The sequence below is a fragment of the Halichoeres trimaculatus genome, unplaced genomic scaffold, assembly GCF_033239565.1.
Source record: "Halichoeres trimaculatus isolate MK-OKI-2021-1 unplaced genomic scaffold, fHalTri1.1 fHalTri1_scaffold_9, whole genome shotgun sequence".
Classification (NCBI taxonomy): Eukaryota; Metazoa; Chordata; class Actinopteri; order Labriformes; family Labridae; genus Halichoeres; species Halichoeres trimaculatus.
In genome coordinates this window covers 16,602,069-16,616,611 of record NW_027437188.1, presented here as the reverse complement: position 1 = coordinate 16,616,611, position 14,543 = coordinate 16,602,069, and the positions used below count along the sequence as shown (strand labels likewise).

The 14,543-nt window shown below is 40.4% G+C and overlaps 1 protein-coding gene across 1 annotated transcript; it reads left to right on the top strand.

The window, feature by feature from the left end:
• Window positions 1–1,150: 1,150 nt before the first annotated feature.
• Window positions 1,151–13,905, top strand: ube4a (ubiquitination factor E4A (UFD2 homolog, yeast)). The gene is made up of 20 exons (XM_074679955.1): window positions 1,151–1,264; window positions 2,218–2,384; window positions 2,589–2,765; window positions 5,580–5,692; window positions 5,775–5,927; window positions 6,075–6,234; window positions 6,384–6,586; window positions 6,787–6,978; window positions 7,092–7,425; window positions 7,534–7,660; window positions 7,793–8,100; window positions 8,737–8,869; window positions 9,526–9,716; window positions 9,805–9,905; window positions 10,525–10,638; window positions 10,878–11,052; window positions 11,138–11,318; window positions 11,422–11,569; window positions 11,683–11,840; window positions 11,957–13,905. The coding sequence occupies exons 2-20, from the start codon at window positions 2,258–2,260 to the stop codon at window positions 12,090–12,092; spliced, it is 3,231 nt and encodes a 1,076-aa protein (XP_074536056.1). The 5' UTR covers window positions 1,151–1,264; window positions 2,218–2,257; the 3' UTR covers window positions 12,093–13,905.
• The last annotated feature ends 638 nt before the right edge of the window (window positions 13,906–14,543 follow it).

Below are 14,543 nucleotides of genomic sequence, written 5' to 3'. Positions count from 1 at the left end.
TTGGAGTGATTCTCAGATAATTTCATCTATCATCTTTTCTGTTTATTATTTTTCTGGGGTTTTCTATTTATTTGTTTTTGGATTTGACTCCAGTTTCAATTTTATCCTAAACTGTAACTTTAGAAGTCATAGAAATACTACCACTTGAGACCTGAGTAGTCTTTTAAGGAGAGACAAAAGGAATCTGTGCTCAATAAGGAAGGAAGGAAGTTTGTTGTATGTGTGAGAAAAGTCAAGAATGACAGCAACACAGTTAAGAAAGGATCACACAACTGCAGAATGCAGAATGAACTTGAGTGAATGAGGTTACAAAGAATAGAAATCTAGGATCACTTAGTCCATAAATGTAAAGCTAAAACACAAAGCAAGGGAAACACGGAAATAAATCTGTAAAAAAGATCACACCAAAGTGTCACAGTAGCAATTTAATCAAGTTAAAAAAAAAAAAAAACCTCAAGATGAAATTGAATTCCCACCATTTTTACTGTTGTTGACCCCCATTAACTGCATCCCTTAAATAACTTAACTACAACTGCATTGATACTGGAAAGAGGAATGCTCTTTTTTTTCGTAGAGCCAGAGATGCAGTCTGCTGCTGCCCTCTGCTGACGATAAGCATACATCAAAAAAAAGTCACACTGTGGCTTGTAAAGTTATCTTGTTTGTGATACTGTATCATTCGCATCATCTTTGTATATTTTATCCACAAACTCCATGCATGTCTTGTATGATTTACAGCCCACTGAGACTGAAGAGAATGAGAAGGAGACAGGTGCGTTCATATGCTCACAATCCGCCTGGACATTATATTTGCCCAATTAGCTCCATTTTAATTTTCTACACACAGAGACTTTTGCATTAAAAAAAAATCTGTTTATGAAAAAAATATATATGTATGTCTTCCAGACAATAAAATAAAATAAAATTAAAAAAAAATCTTCTTCCAGTAGTAATTGGAAATCTAATTTGAGCATGTAAAGGTGGATTTTTCTCAGTCATTTTTAAATATATAAATAAATAAAATATCCCGCACTGTTGATTAATTTGCTTACGTTTGGCATCCATAATCATGTCACACGAGGTGCTGTTTTTCCTTTGAAATATTTTCTAAAAATTGTTTTCTTTTTTTGTAAAAGTTACTCAGCAAAGCAGAGCCCCGTCCCATTTTGATGACGTTTACAATTACAATTTACCGAGGAGCTGTTCCTGATTTCGTAGAAGCAATTTTTCAGATTAAAAACACACACTTCTTCCCGTCCACCAGGTACGACATCTGTCTCGATCGTTGTAATATTGCTTGTAGGGTAATAATACTCACCATTCGTGAAATACTTTACAAAAATCTGAGGAGAAATAGAGTCGTGGTGACCCCATAACAGCTTAGCCTGCTACCACTCAAGCTAGCTAACCAGCTAACTAGCCCTGTTTCCTGACGGTCACAGCTACTAGCCAAGTTAGCGAGTCAGCTCAGGGGTATCAAGTAGCTTCCGCTGCTGATTATTTTCCAGAGTGACAGGTGACATGTCACTTTGAGTAAATGTAATGGTGGCTAACAGTCATTTAGCTCTGAGGAGTGACACGAGTTAAGTATGTGGTGCTGAACTAAACTCAAGATATCAATCTGTATCGACACATGTAACGTTGAGCCCCAGATACAGTGGGCACTGACAGCCCATATGTTCACTGCTCAGTGTCAAAATGTTACCAGGAGTAGTCGTTTTATTGAAATTTCTCAATGTCATTCTCAAAAGTTTTGTACTACGTCAGAGGTGAGAGAAACTGAGGCTAACGTAGGTTTAGGAAAGAGGATGTAGTAAAATGGCAGTTGAATTTGCAGCATCCTGGAGCTGCGTAATGTCAACAGATTCGTTCACAATCTGGAAAATACTCAATTTACTGTCATAAGTTTGCAAAGAAATTAGCCACTACATGTAGAAAATTTGGGAAAGTATTCTCTGACCAGTTATCGAAATGTGATGAATGGTTGAATGAACAGAAAAAAATCTTTTTAAGAGGACATCGTCTGATTGAAAGTATACCAAATCCTGGATGTACGTTTCAAGAAGACAAGGGAAAGCATGATATAAATGCAATATTGCATATTTATTCTCATATTCGTTCTGCTTAGTCAAAATGATTATATTATCTATATTTGCTGTATCATAGACATTGTCAGTTTTGAGTCATTACATCACACTGAACTGTCTGTACTGGAAGGTGGGGATCTTGAATGGAGTGAGTGTTAAGCCCAAATGAGATGACTGACCAGGGCAACAACAACCAGAACATATCCTGCAACCCCTTTGCTGCCCTCTTCAGCTCACTGGCTGATGCCAAGCAGTTTGCATCAGGCCAGAAACCACAACAGTCTGCTGAACCACCATGTGAGTTTTAAGAGCTACTGCATCCTCCAATATGAAGCACATTATCGAACTATCACTCTGGGGATCATAGAGTCAAATGTGCAGTGCGCATTCCTTTACAAAACAAATCATAAACTGTAATAGAATTTCCCACCTTACTTCAGTGATAAAGACAACATTGTTTGTCTTTTTTGTAATTTTGTTCTAATTCTGTTTCCATCTCAGTGGAGGACTCGGGAGAGAGCCAGTCTGAGTCAGAAAACTCTGTATCAGACAGCGTAGATGAAAATGACGACTCTGTGGCAGAGATCAGCCGCTCGTTCCGGTCCCGTCAGGAGCTCTGTGAACAGCTCAATGTCAATCACATGATCCAGAGAATTTTCCTCATCACTCTGGACAACAGTAAGTAAAAAAAGTAACAATCTGACATTACTGTGTAATTTATTGTCTCTTTTTACTGCATGTTTGCCTACATCTTAGCTTTATTAAGATGCAACACAACTTCCTCATGGGGACAATAAACTAATACTAACACTACTTCTTAAACAGCATCTGTTAGCCTTAGCATCCAGTGTGCAATAAGTTCCATCACTTACTGGTAAACTACAATATTAGAGTAGTTCAGTTTCTTGTAGATAAAAGTTTAAATAGAGTAAAGGTGAAAGACAAATTGATACTGTCAGAAGTGTTTTTCTGTCACGCTTTGGACAATTTTTCTGAGTTATCACCTTTAACCAGTGGCGTGGCGTGGAGATTTTTTTTGAGGAAGCCAAGTGAGACAAAGCCTGTTATCTGGTTATCTGTATTTTTTTAGGGAGTGGGGTACATAAAAGGCTATGTTGCAGTTTGTATCGCTATTTCATGTAACGGACCTGTTAGAGTGCCCAGAGAGCGCTCGTTTTACTTACTTTGAACACCGACACACGCCCTTTAGCTCTCCCACCCTCACTCACTCATTCACACATGTACATTGTCCTCTTGACTTAGCTTAAACATCTTATTAATTCATTCAACCGCCCACTTAAACACACAAGCGGCCGCTTCACGCACACTGCTAATGTGCCAACCTCCCTGATTTCATTCAGTGGCTCGATGATGACGATACTGTGATTTGATTGGTTTGAGGCCAAAGACGGGGTGGCTTCCCTTGGCACAGTCTTGGTCAATCACAGATGAGCAGTGTCATGACCACGGCCTCATCTGATTGGTTAATCATTCTTTTTTTTTTCACCAAGGGATGCCAACTCAGCTAGGCTTCCTCGCGGACAACAGCGTGCAGTATCGTATTTTCACCACGCATTCGCCACAGAACATTTACGAGGGCGCTGTTTTACACATTGTAAAATGCTCAATAACTAGAGGAGAGAAATAAGGAAGAGATGATAGTGACAAAACACAGAAGAAGTATCGAAACTGTTAAAAAGGAATATTTTCATTAAATCACAGCTACAGTCTAAAAAAAGAGAGGAAGCATGGCTTCCCTTGGCCTCCGGGAGAAAACGCCACTGCCTTTAACCTGTAAGAAAACATTTTGATCCACCTGAGAGTGGCCTCTCTCGGATGACAGTGGCTCTGTCTATAGAGCACAGGATGTCGCTTGAATTTGATTAAGTGAGAAAACTACAATTTAACTCCAAGGCTTCTTTAATCAGAAGTTCTGATTTAGGTCTTGTACCTACAGGAGCCAAGTAGTCCTTTTTAGTTCTGAAGGTTCCTCACTGACCTCAGATATGTTTGTAATAGCTGGGGATTATAGCTTCTTTATTTCCCTCTTAAATAGAATATGCTAGTTTGCAAAAGGAGAGACTAAAAAGTGACCCATAATTCCTTGTAGTGACTATATTCAAAGTGATACACATAGGAGCACTGGTTTGGCCATTTTGGTGTCTTTGTCGGGATTTTTGTTGCCCCTTGCTTCCCCTGGAACAAATAAACTGAGTAGTAATGATGGGTGATTGGTGATCAGCCCATCCTTACATATGAAACTAATCTTATATACCTCCATTGTTGCTTTTTGCTGTCAGACCTAAAACTCAGGACACTTTATTGGTTGTTTAAGTGAAAACATAAAGATTTTATTGTTTCACAAGTATCTTACAATCATTTTCAATGAAATAAGGTTGGAATATTGAAGGTCTATTCTGTCAGTTATAAAAAATAAAAATCGGTATCAGCCCAAATCGGTATCGGCAGGTCAGGCTTTTTAGAGATCAGTGATCGGCCAGAAAATTGTGATCAGTGCACCCCTACTGAGTGGTGCTGTCGAATCATCATAGAGCAAAACTGCGACTTATCTCTGGATCAAAACAGCTCAGCAGTGTCACAAGGGGAGTGTAACTACAATTCCATTGCCTCAAAAAATGTTTTCGCCAAGACAAACAATTATTGCATCAACCGTATCACACAGTTAACTACAGTAGAGCTGGTTTATTGAGTATGTATGTCAGTACAGATAGAGTTTGTGCTGGAATCTGAAGATATATTGGGACTTTTTTCGGGGTCTGAGCCTGGAGTGGGGCAGGCAGGGGTTTTCCAACATGCATCTCTAAGGTCATAAAGTAATTCTAAGCTTGTAGTAGAAGTGTGGTTATGACATCAATTTCTGGAATAAGCTGCGCACTTAGGCCAGCATGGTAGCCTTAGGTTAAGATGGAGACTGCAAAGTCAGAATGCCCATTTTCCCTTTCACATTACCAGTAAACGGTTTCCCCTTTCTTTCTGTCTGAAGGGGCATCAAACTGACAGATTTCTCAAGTTATAGTTCGGTTTCAGTATAGATGCTTTGTTTTTCTTGGGGTGTTATGTGATGTTCATAGCTGTCTTAAATGTCAAGTTTCCAGTAAGTACTGCAACACATGACTCACCACTCTTAATGACAATAACAAGACCTTGCACATTGTGAATCTTCACTGTGGGATGGCTGCTCAAGTGTGAGTCATGGTGTGCACTGGAAATGTTGGCCAAAAGCCCCCCATATTTTTACATTAAGGCCATTCATGATTTCCCCTTCTGCCTCATTTAAAAAAAAAAAAGAAAGCTAAATCACATACTGCCTGTTAGATTATGTATTACCATATTTATTCCTGTGGTAACTTGAATAGTTCATGGTTTTACTACACTTACTCAATTGTAATGCTGATTTTCAAAGTGTCTTTTTTTTTGCTATATTAAAGGGAAAAAAATGTTTTTATGGAACCTGTATTGATTTCCCTGTAGGTGACCCCAGTCTGAGAGGAGGCAATGGGATCCCTCCTCGCTGTGTTTACCTGGAGGAGATGGCTGCAGACCTGGATGGACAGGATTGGTTGGACATGGACAACATAGAACAGGTCACTAGCAAGCTATGACTCATCAGATGCCAGGAATGTTAACATTAGTAGTTGTGAGTAATTGGGCCACTCTCTTCTCCAGGCTCTGTTTAACCGCCTGCTCCTGCTCGAGCCAGGAAACCACCTCATCTACATGACATCATGCAGCGCTGTTAACCTGTCCGCTGATCGTGATGCTGGGGAGAAGCGTGCTATCCCTTATCTATTTGCTTGCTACCAGAGAGCCAAAGAAGAGGTTGGTCTCCCCCAAAGAGCTGTAATTGTATCACTTTGCAGTGATAAATTGTCAACCGATTACACACTTTTCCCTTTGATTACCACATAAAACTGACTCATGTGCTTCCATGATTTGATGGCTTGCTTTGCTTTATCTACACACCAGGTGACAAAGGTACCAGAGAAGTTACTGTCGTTTGCTGTTCGCTGCAAGAACCTGACAGTCTCTAACACGAGAACAGTTCTGCTCACCCCAGAAATCTATGTCAACCAGAATATCTACGAGCAACTTCTTGACCTTCTACTGGAAAGCTTCAGTGGAGCACGTAGGTTCAGGATTGGGTCACTGTAGCCCTCACTGCTGTCTTCTTGGTGCATTTGTTTCATAGCTACTCCTCACTTTGTCTGGGTTAAATCTTTCCCCTGAGTTTTTTGGGTTTTCTCTTATCCATGTTTTTCACAATCTGTGTTTCAGAGCCAGAGGAGGTGATTGAGTTTGTGGAGGAGGCCATTGCTGGCCTCCTCTCTGACCAGGAGGTGCGCACCTTCGAGGAAGTGATAGTGCCAGTGTTTGATATCTTCCATGGACGCATCAAAGACCTGGACCTGTGTCAGCCTGTCCTCTACTCCTACCTGGATGTTCTGCTGTATTTCAGCCACCATAAAGATATTGCCAAGGTCAGAAGACACACAGAGATATGTACCACTATGTTAACCTGTCCACTCATTCAGTATTTACAAAAATATGCAGTAAGTCAATGATCAAACACACAGTAATGGCAAAATAACCCAAAGTATTACCACAATCCTTCTCATTTTTATTTCACTGCCTTCAACTTTCTGATTCCTCCAACATTTCTTTATGTTCTTGTTTAAAGGTATTGGTGGAGCACATTCAGCCAAAAGACCCAGCCAATGGTTTGCAGTACCAGAAGACTCTACTGGGAGCAGTGCTGAGTATCTCCTGTTTGTTAAAAACCCCGGGTGTGGTGGAGGGACATGGCTACTTCCTGAACCCCGCCCGCTCCAGTGCTCAGGAGACAAAAGTCCAGGAGGCCAACATCCACCAGGTAAAAAGAGTCCCAAAAGAATACATTCCCACCTATGTGTGAGAATGTTTCCTTTTTCAAAAGATGAAACTCAAAAATGACCAACATACAACGAATAACCCTTTGTGTTGCAGTTTATGGGCCAGTTTCATGATAAGCTGCACCAAATCTTGAAAAACCTGCTCCAGCGATCCGGGGAGACCCGCCACTTGCTGCTTTCGTGGTTGGGTAGTTGTCTGCATGCTAACGCTGGCAGGGCAAAGATCTGGGCCAATCAGATGCCAGAGATCTTCTTCCAGATGTACGCCTCAGATGCTTTCTTCTTGAACCTGGGTGCAGCACTTCTGAAACTGTGTCAGCCGTTCTGCAAACCTCGCTCGCCCAAACTGCTGACCTTCAACCCCACATACAGCGCCCTCAAAGAGCTGAGCGAAGAGGAGAGACGCAATCGAAATGTGCATGCAAGAGGTCAATACACAAGCCAATGAATGGCTATAAGCCTCTCTTCTACCGCTCTCAATGCTTTATCTTAGTATGTGAACACTTTTCATGACTCATGCTTATCTGTTCTACCAGGTCTTGACAAAGAGACCTGTCTGATCCCTGTGCCCCCTCAGCAGCCTGTGGAGTCTGCACAGTCTTACAGTCTGTTGACTGAAAATCTCATCCTCACACAACTCACCCTGCATCTTGGCTTCCACAGGTACACACTGTACCTTTAAACAGCACGAACACACAACGTGATGTATAGATGCAACAGAAATATACTTACATTGACATTAACCTGTGATGTCTTGTTGTCTTTGCACACATTGCTGTAACATGCCCTGTGCAGACTCCATGAGCAGATGGTGAAGATGAACCAGTCTCTCCACCGGCTCCAGGTGACGTGGCAAGAGGCCCAGCGTTCAGGAAGTCCCATGTCAGAGCAGCTCATGGAGCAGTTTGAGCGCCTGATGATTGTTTACCTGTCAACCAAAGCTGCAACCACGCAGCCGGCCATGCTGCAATGCTGCCTTAACCTCCAAGCCTCCACCGGCGCTCTGCTGGTGCAGCTTGGTGTGGGGAACCAGGGGCCTGAACATGTAGCACTCAGTTTTCCCCTGCCCTCCCTACAGAATACTATGCTGTGTTATGTACCAGGTAGGTCACGCCTTCCACTACCCTAAAAAGAAGCAGAGCAGAAAACCTTAATGGGTTCAAAATCACAAAAAAACTCTCTTACCCTATACATGGCAAACTCAGTAGCTAGCATTGTAAAATATATATAAAATATAGATAAATTATAAAATATAGATAAATAAAAAGATAAATACATGTAACACTGAGAGCTTGTATTCTTGGTCATAGCTTCTTCATGTATGTCGTACACTTAGACTATGGTCTCCTGCCTAACATCATCAGAGAATCTAACATCTAACACTGCTCACTGTTCTGAAAGTGTCACTAAAAGTGCCATTTTCTTTTATTATGAACAAGAACTGGTAACACAAACAGTATTACATCATACGGGGATGATCATGCTCCTCTTTTCTGTCTTCCTCTGCACTGCAGTGCATGATGGTATACCTGCATATTGCTCACTTGGTAAACATTGGCTGTACAATGCAAGGTTGTATAATGCTCCTTGCCTCTTAAAACTTAAACTTACATAAAGAACATATCAGATATTAAAACACTTAAGTCTACTTTTTGGATTTTATCTGGTAAAACACTTTATATTTTTGTACCCAACGTTCCTACACAAAGTAGTTATTATGTGTGTTTTCTCTTTGACAGAGTTTTTTGCTGATAACTTGGGAGATTTTTTCATCTTCCTACGTCGATTTGCAGACGACGTTTTGGAGACGTCTGCAGAAAGTCTGGAGCAGATTCTTAACTTCATTACTGTCTTCATGGGGAACGTAGAGAGGTACATGACTTTCTCTCTCAGTCAAAAGGTGTAAAATATATATGTTGCCTGTTCTCATTAAAGTGAACGATTTTGGGACGAGAACAAGCGTTTCTTTAGGAGGTGCCCTTAAAAAACTTTTTAAAACTTTTCACCTTCATCAAAAATCCACCAAGGGAATTGAGATTCTTTTTTACTTTATTTTCCATGTGTTTTATCCAGAATCCTCCCAGAGATTAGCTGAAAAAGGGATCTTTTTGATCTGCTTCTCTGACAACAAACACTTCATAATCTCAAGGTTTCACAAAGACTGAAATGGAACAAAAATTCAGTAAAAAGTAATCCAGATTCTTAGAAGAGTGAAGGATAAGGAGGGGAGAGACTCAATGTGGCTGTGTTGTGGAGGACAAATCAAAAACAAGCTTATGAGCTGATACCAGACAGAAGATGTGTGAAGGCAGGAACATCTGGCTGTCCTCACCAGGTACAGTGGTGGCAGTGGTGTTTTGCAAGGTAGAGCTGAAAGAGAAAGTGGCAGTATGCCAAGGTCTAGTTACTATACCAGATTAAACAAAAGCCTTAATACTTTTCCTCTGAGGCTGATACTCTCTGAAACTCTTTCTTAGAGTGTATCATAACAGCAATCCTCAATCCTACCTGCCTTATATGCACCACAGGATGAAGAACCCCCATTTACGAGCAAAGCTGGCAGAGGTCTTAGAGGCGGTGATGCCCCACATGGAGCCGCTGGCTCCTGGTGCTGTTCAACCAATCGTGTTCCAGCGTGAGCGGGTCTTCTGCTCTTACAGACATGCATCCCAGCTGGCTGAGGCCCTCATCACTGTGTTTGTAGACATTGAATTTACAGGTGAGGAGGGTTTTTATTGTAGAAACAATGACCTGCTAGTGTTGGTCGTGGATGGAAATGTAGTTAAAATTTCTTTCCTCCGTTTTAGGTGATCCTCATCAGTTTGAACAGAAATTCAACTACAGAAGACCCATGTACCCCATCCTCAAGTACATGTGGGGCAAAGAGAACTATAGAGAGAGCATTAAGGTAAGAAGATGACAGCATTGAGCATTCTTCGCAGATACTTCACATCTAGACCTGTCATAATTATTTTCTGTGTTGAATTACATTTCTTTGTCATATTCAGTCTGATAACACACTGAACTACTGCACAGCAATGCTGGTTTTATATACACATTGGCAGAATGAACGGCTGCTGAGGAAAAAATACAAACAAGGTGTTACTAATATGTGGTGGGTGTGCATTTAAACCTTAATAGACTATGAGACAAATTACAGAATCTATTATCAGGCAGTTATATTGATGGCAGACATTATTTGTGATGAGAAGCAAATCAAATCCCCTGAAGACTTCAGCCTTGTTTGCTCACCACACATTTCAAATTGTCTCTCGTCTGAGCCAAGATAAAAAAAAATCTCCAGTATTCTCTTGTACCTCTGTGATGGACAGGTAAACTGTTCAGGTTATTTCGCTTTGTCACTCAGTGCATGCTGGGATAGTTGTTGGTGCCTTGCAATCTTGACTATTTGCAAGTGTATTTTTTTGGCGTTACATTTTTATTTTCCTCCAGGTATGGGGATACAGAAGTTCATAATGCAGATTGATACCAGGATGTCATTCATTTGTTTTAATATCTTGTTTCAGCACTTGGCGCACTATGCATCTGAGAACCTGGAGGCCATGAACCCCCCTCTGTTCCTCAGGTTCCTCAACCTCTTAATGAATGATGCCATCTTCCTCCTGGACGAGGCCATCCAGGTAAACAACAATGTGTGACCCACTCAGCTTTGCCATTATATTCCTATTTCAGATCTTAGCTCAGCTTTGCCATTATATTCCTACTAAAGGACAATAGTCTCAACTTGCCTCAGTGTTATGTCAGTGAAACTTTTCTGATGAGTTAGTTGTTTATTTTTTTGCAGTTACAGTTTCTTTTCAGGAAATGTGTTTTTCTAATTATAAGAATGAGGCCGATACTCTTTCTACTTGTTTGTTAGTACCTGAGTAAAATCAAGATCCTGCAGCTTGAGCGGGATCGAGGAGAATGGGAAGGCCTGGCCCCTGATGCCCGGAGAGAGAAGGAGTCCAGCCTGCAGATGTTTGGACAGCTGGGACGCTTCCACAACATCATGTCTAATGAGACCATTGGCACCCTGGCCTTCCTCACCTCAGGTCAGGCTGAAAAAAAATGACTCTTCATATTGATGCATTCTTCAAAAGTTAGTCTTCAGCATCCCTACTTTTTCCTCATTTCCAGAGATCAAGGGGATCTTTGTGCACCCCTTCCTGGCTGAGAGGATCATCTCCATGCTGAACTATTTCCTGCAGCATCTGGTGGGTCCTAAGATGGGAGCCCTTAAAGTCAAGGACTTCAGTGAGTTTGACTTCAAGCCCCAGCAGCTTGTGTCTGACATCTGTACCATCTACCTGAACCTGGGGTATGTTGTGGACCCTGCTCTTTGTTAAATCTAGTATCATTCCTTCATGAATAATTTCTTAAACCTCATCCTTTTTCCCATTCTTGGTTCTTGGTGATGGCAGAGATGAGGAAAATTTCTGTGCCACTGTCCCAAAGGATGGACGATCGTACTCGCCGACTCTCTTCTCCCAAACAGTGCGTGTACTGAAGAAGATAAACAAGCCTGGTGACATGATCGTGGCTTTTGGACTCCTTGCTGATAAAATAAAGGTGTCATTTATTTTCAAAGCTGTTTACCATAGATGAAAAGGGCGTGTGTTTTTTGAATCTTTACAGTGGGTACAGTTTGAAGGTCTATCATCATTTCTCGTTTTTTTTTTCAGTCACATGCAGACCGACAGCAGCAGGAAGAGGAGACATATTCAGATGCCCCAGACGAGTTCTTGGATCCCATCATGTCTACTCTAATGCTTGATCCTGTGCTTCTCCCTTCCTCCAATGTCACAGTCGACCGCTCAACAATAGCAAGGCATCTCCTCAGGTTGGTTATTGCAAAGCATTGAAACTCTCTCAAGGTCATATCCATTTGATTTGATATTTCTGTGACCAAGTGTTGTAGACAAGTAGGTAAAAAAAAAATCTCATGTCCTTTTGCAGTGACCAGACAGACCCTTTCAATCGCAGCCCTCTAACTATGGACCAGATCAGGCCAAATAAGGAACTCAAACAGCAGATCTTACAGTGGCTGGATAAGCATAAGCAGGAGCGGCTGCAGATGGGGCCCAGCGGCTAGCTTCCAATCTGACTGTAACAGACAATGATTGCAACTTAGCTCCTTTTTTCCGGCTCTTATCTCGCGTGCTTCTCTGCCTCTTGGCTAATCCACGAGGTGCTTGCCTCGGTGGGTGATGTCCTAGGACTCAGCTGGTCCCCCTTACATCGCATCTGCTTTTTCACGCAGCCTTTGCGCTTAGTGGATTCTCTGCAAAGGCAAACAGCAGCACTTCAGGATCCATGCACAGTAGCTATTTGACTCCGCTGACACCCTGTGGTAACATTAGTGGGGTGACAAACCCTCTCTGGTTCCTCTCTCCCTGAATACTGTGTATTAGCTAGTTATGACTACAACCAGACTTACAACTGTGGCCAGAGGTATGACTTTCAACAGGACTTGTTGAATGTACTCTTTGAACTCCTGACCAGATTTTATACAGCAAGGTAAGTATTTTTGTGACCTCTTCTGGCGGATCATTGAGAAGAACGTTAATGATTTCACCTCGAGTTTTCACACATTATGCACTGCCATTCAAAGTGTTTGAACGCCCCATATTAGAGCACGTTGGTCAAATTTTAATTAATATTGTAAATAAAAAAAATGACATGACTGAATCAAGTTTTTGTGTCGATGTTATTAAATTGTAAAAAAAAAATATTAAGTGCGATAAATCACTTGAAGCACAAAACACTGTGATCCATGTATTTAAATAACTAAGTTGTGAGCAAGCCTTAATATGCATCTGTCTTTAACCAAGCATTTAGTATAGACAACACAAGAATGTGAGCGCTTGCTTGAACCACACTGACAAATGTTGTACTAACACACGCAAAAACAATTGATCAAATCTACCAGAAAGTGCTAGAATGCAGACTGTATTTAACTATTAAACTTGGTAGTTACTGATTTGATAGTTTAATCTTAATTGGATTCAGAGTTATTACTTTGACAGGGATGTGACAACGATCGAGCTCCACAACAGTCCAAATTAAAGAGTGACATCAAATTGGGAAATCCTAATTCCTTCCTCTAGAGCAAAAAAACTGAGTCTACTTTCTTATTGGTTCTCATCCTGTACACATCCTTGTGTAAAATCTGTTGAACAGCCCTTTAAGACACTGAGCAGTCCTTTTATAAGATGTAACTCAGCACTTATAAATGTGTCCAAAATTACATATCTTTATCAAATGCTAATCTAAACAACAGCCACCCCCCCCATACTTTTACCAAAAATTGGAATCATGCTATTTTCAATGAATGATACCCTATTCTGAATATTTTTCTTGAGATTAAACCAGAAAAAGTCAAAATGTTGGGTGTTCAAACATTTTTAATCGGCAGTTTTTATTTCTGTCATCACAATCCTTTAACATTGACCATATTAACTCATATTTCATGTTCTAACATTAAGAACATTTTAGAGTGTGCAAGCGTAATTTATTAACACATGGGCAAACAAATGATCAATAGAATCTGTGCCTAAAACCAAGAGCCTTGCAGTAAATTTCTGCAAAAGAGGATCTGACTTGTCTATTACTCTAAGGAGACAAATTTATTGGTTTGTCTTTTGGGGGACAGAGAGGGAGCTTTGTGAAGAAAATAAAAAGAAGAAAATCAGAAATCATGTTTTTTTTATGATTATCTCTGAAATATTTTAATTTAAGTCAAGTGATGTTGTATAAAATGGTAAAATGCGAGAGAAGGATAAACTTTATGTTGGTCTCATATCATGCCCTCATACTGTATGTTGAATATCTACCACCTGAATGATTACATGGGTTAAATTATAATGCAATATTTTTGTTTCAATTGTGACAATAAAATGTTTATTTTGGATGTACAGTATGATTAATAAATAAAACTAATGTGCATTATATGACACTGTGATGTAGTTTTTCCGAATATAAAAACACAAATTAAAATCAGTTCTTGAAGCAACTTTTAACTATATTAACCTGTTTGATCACATGTAAATTGCTTTAAATTTTGGGCTTGGAACACTGTTAAGAGATTTGGAGCAGGGACAACTTAACACTGAAAAGTGTTTGCAATGGTGCAGGGATGTTTCTTTGACCTCTTAAGACCCTGCGTCCACATATGTGAACATAGCATTTCTGCCTCTCAGACCCATGATACTATATTTTTTATATCTTTGACCTATTAGCCATATTTAGGGACACTGTCCATACCATCTTTCGGTAAAATCCCATTACACTCATTTTAATGAAAAAAAAAAACAAAAAAACAAAAAAACATTCTGCTGTACAATTACACTACTAACAAACAACTAATCGAGAACTCATAGCACAAATAATCAAACTTCCTGTACGAAGGCAAAGTTTAGTTATTATACTTATTAGGTCTTACTTATCCCAAATAGCACACCAGACAAAAGCTTGGGTCTCAAGAGGTTAAAGTAACATCCCTGCACCAATTGTATCGATTTGCATCAGGTTAGTATCAGGATAA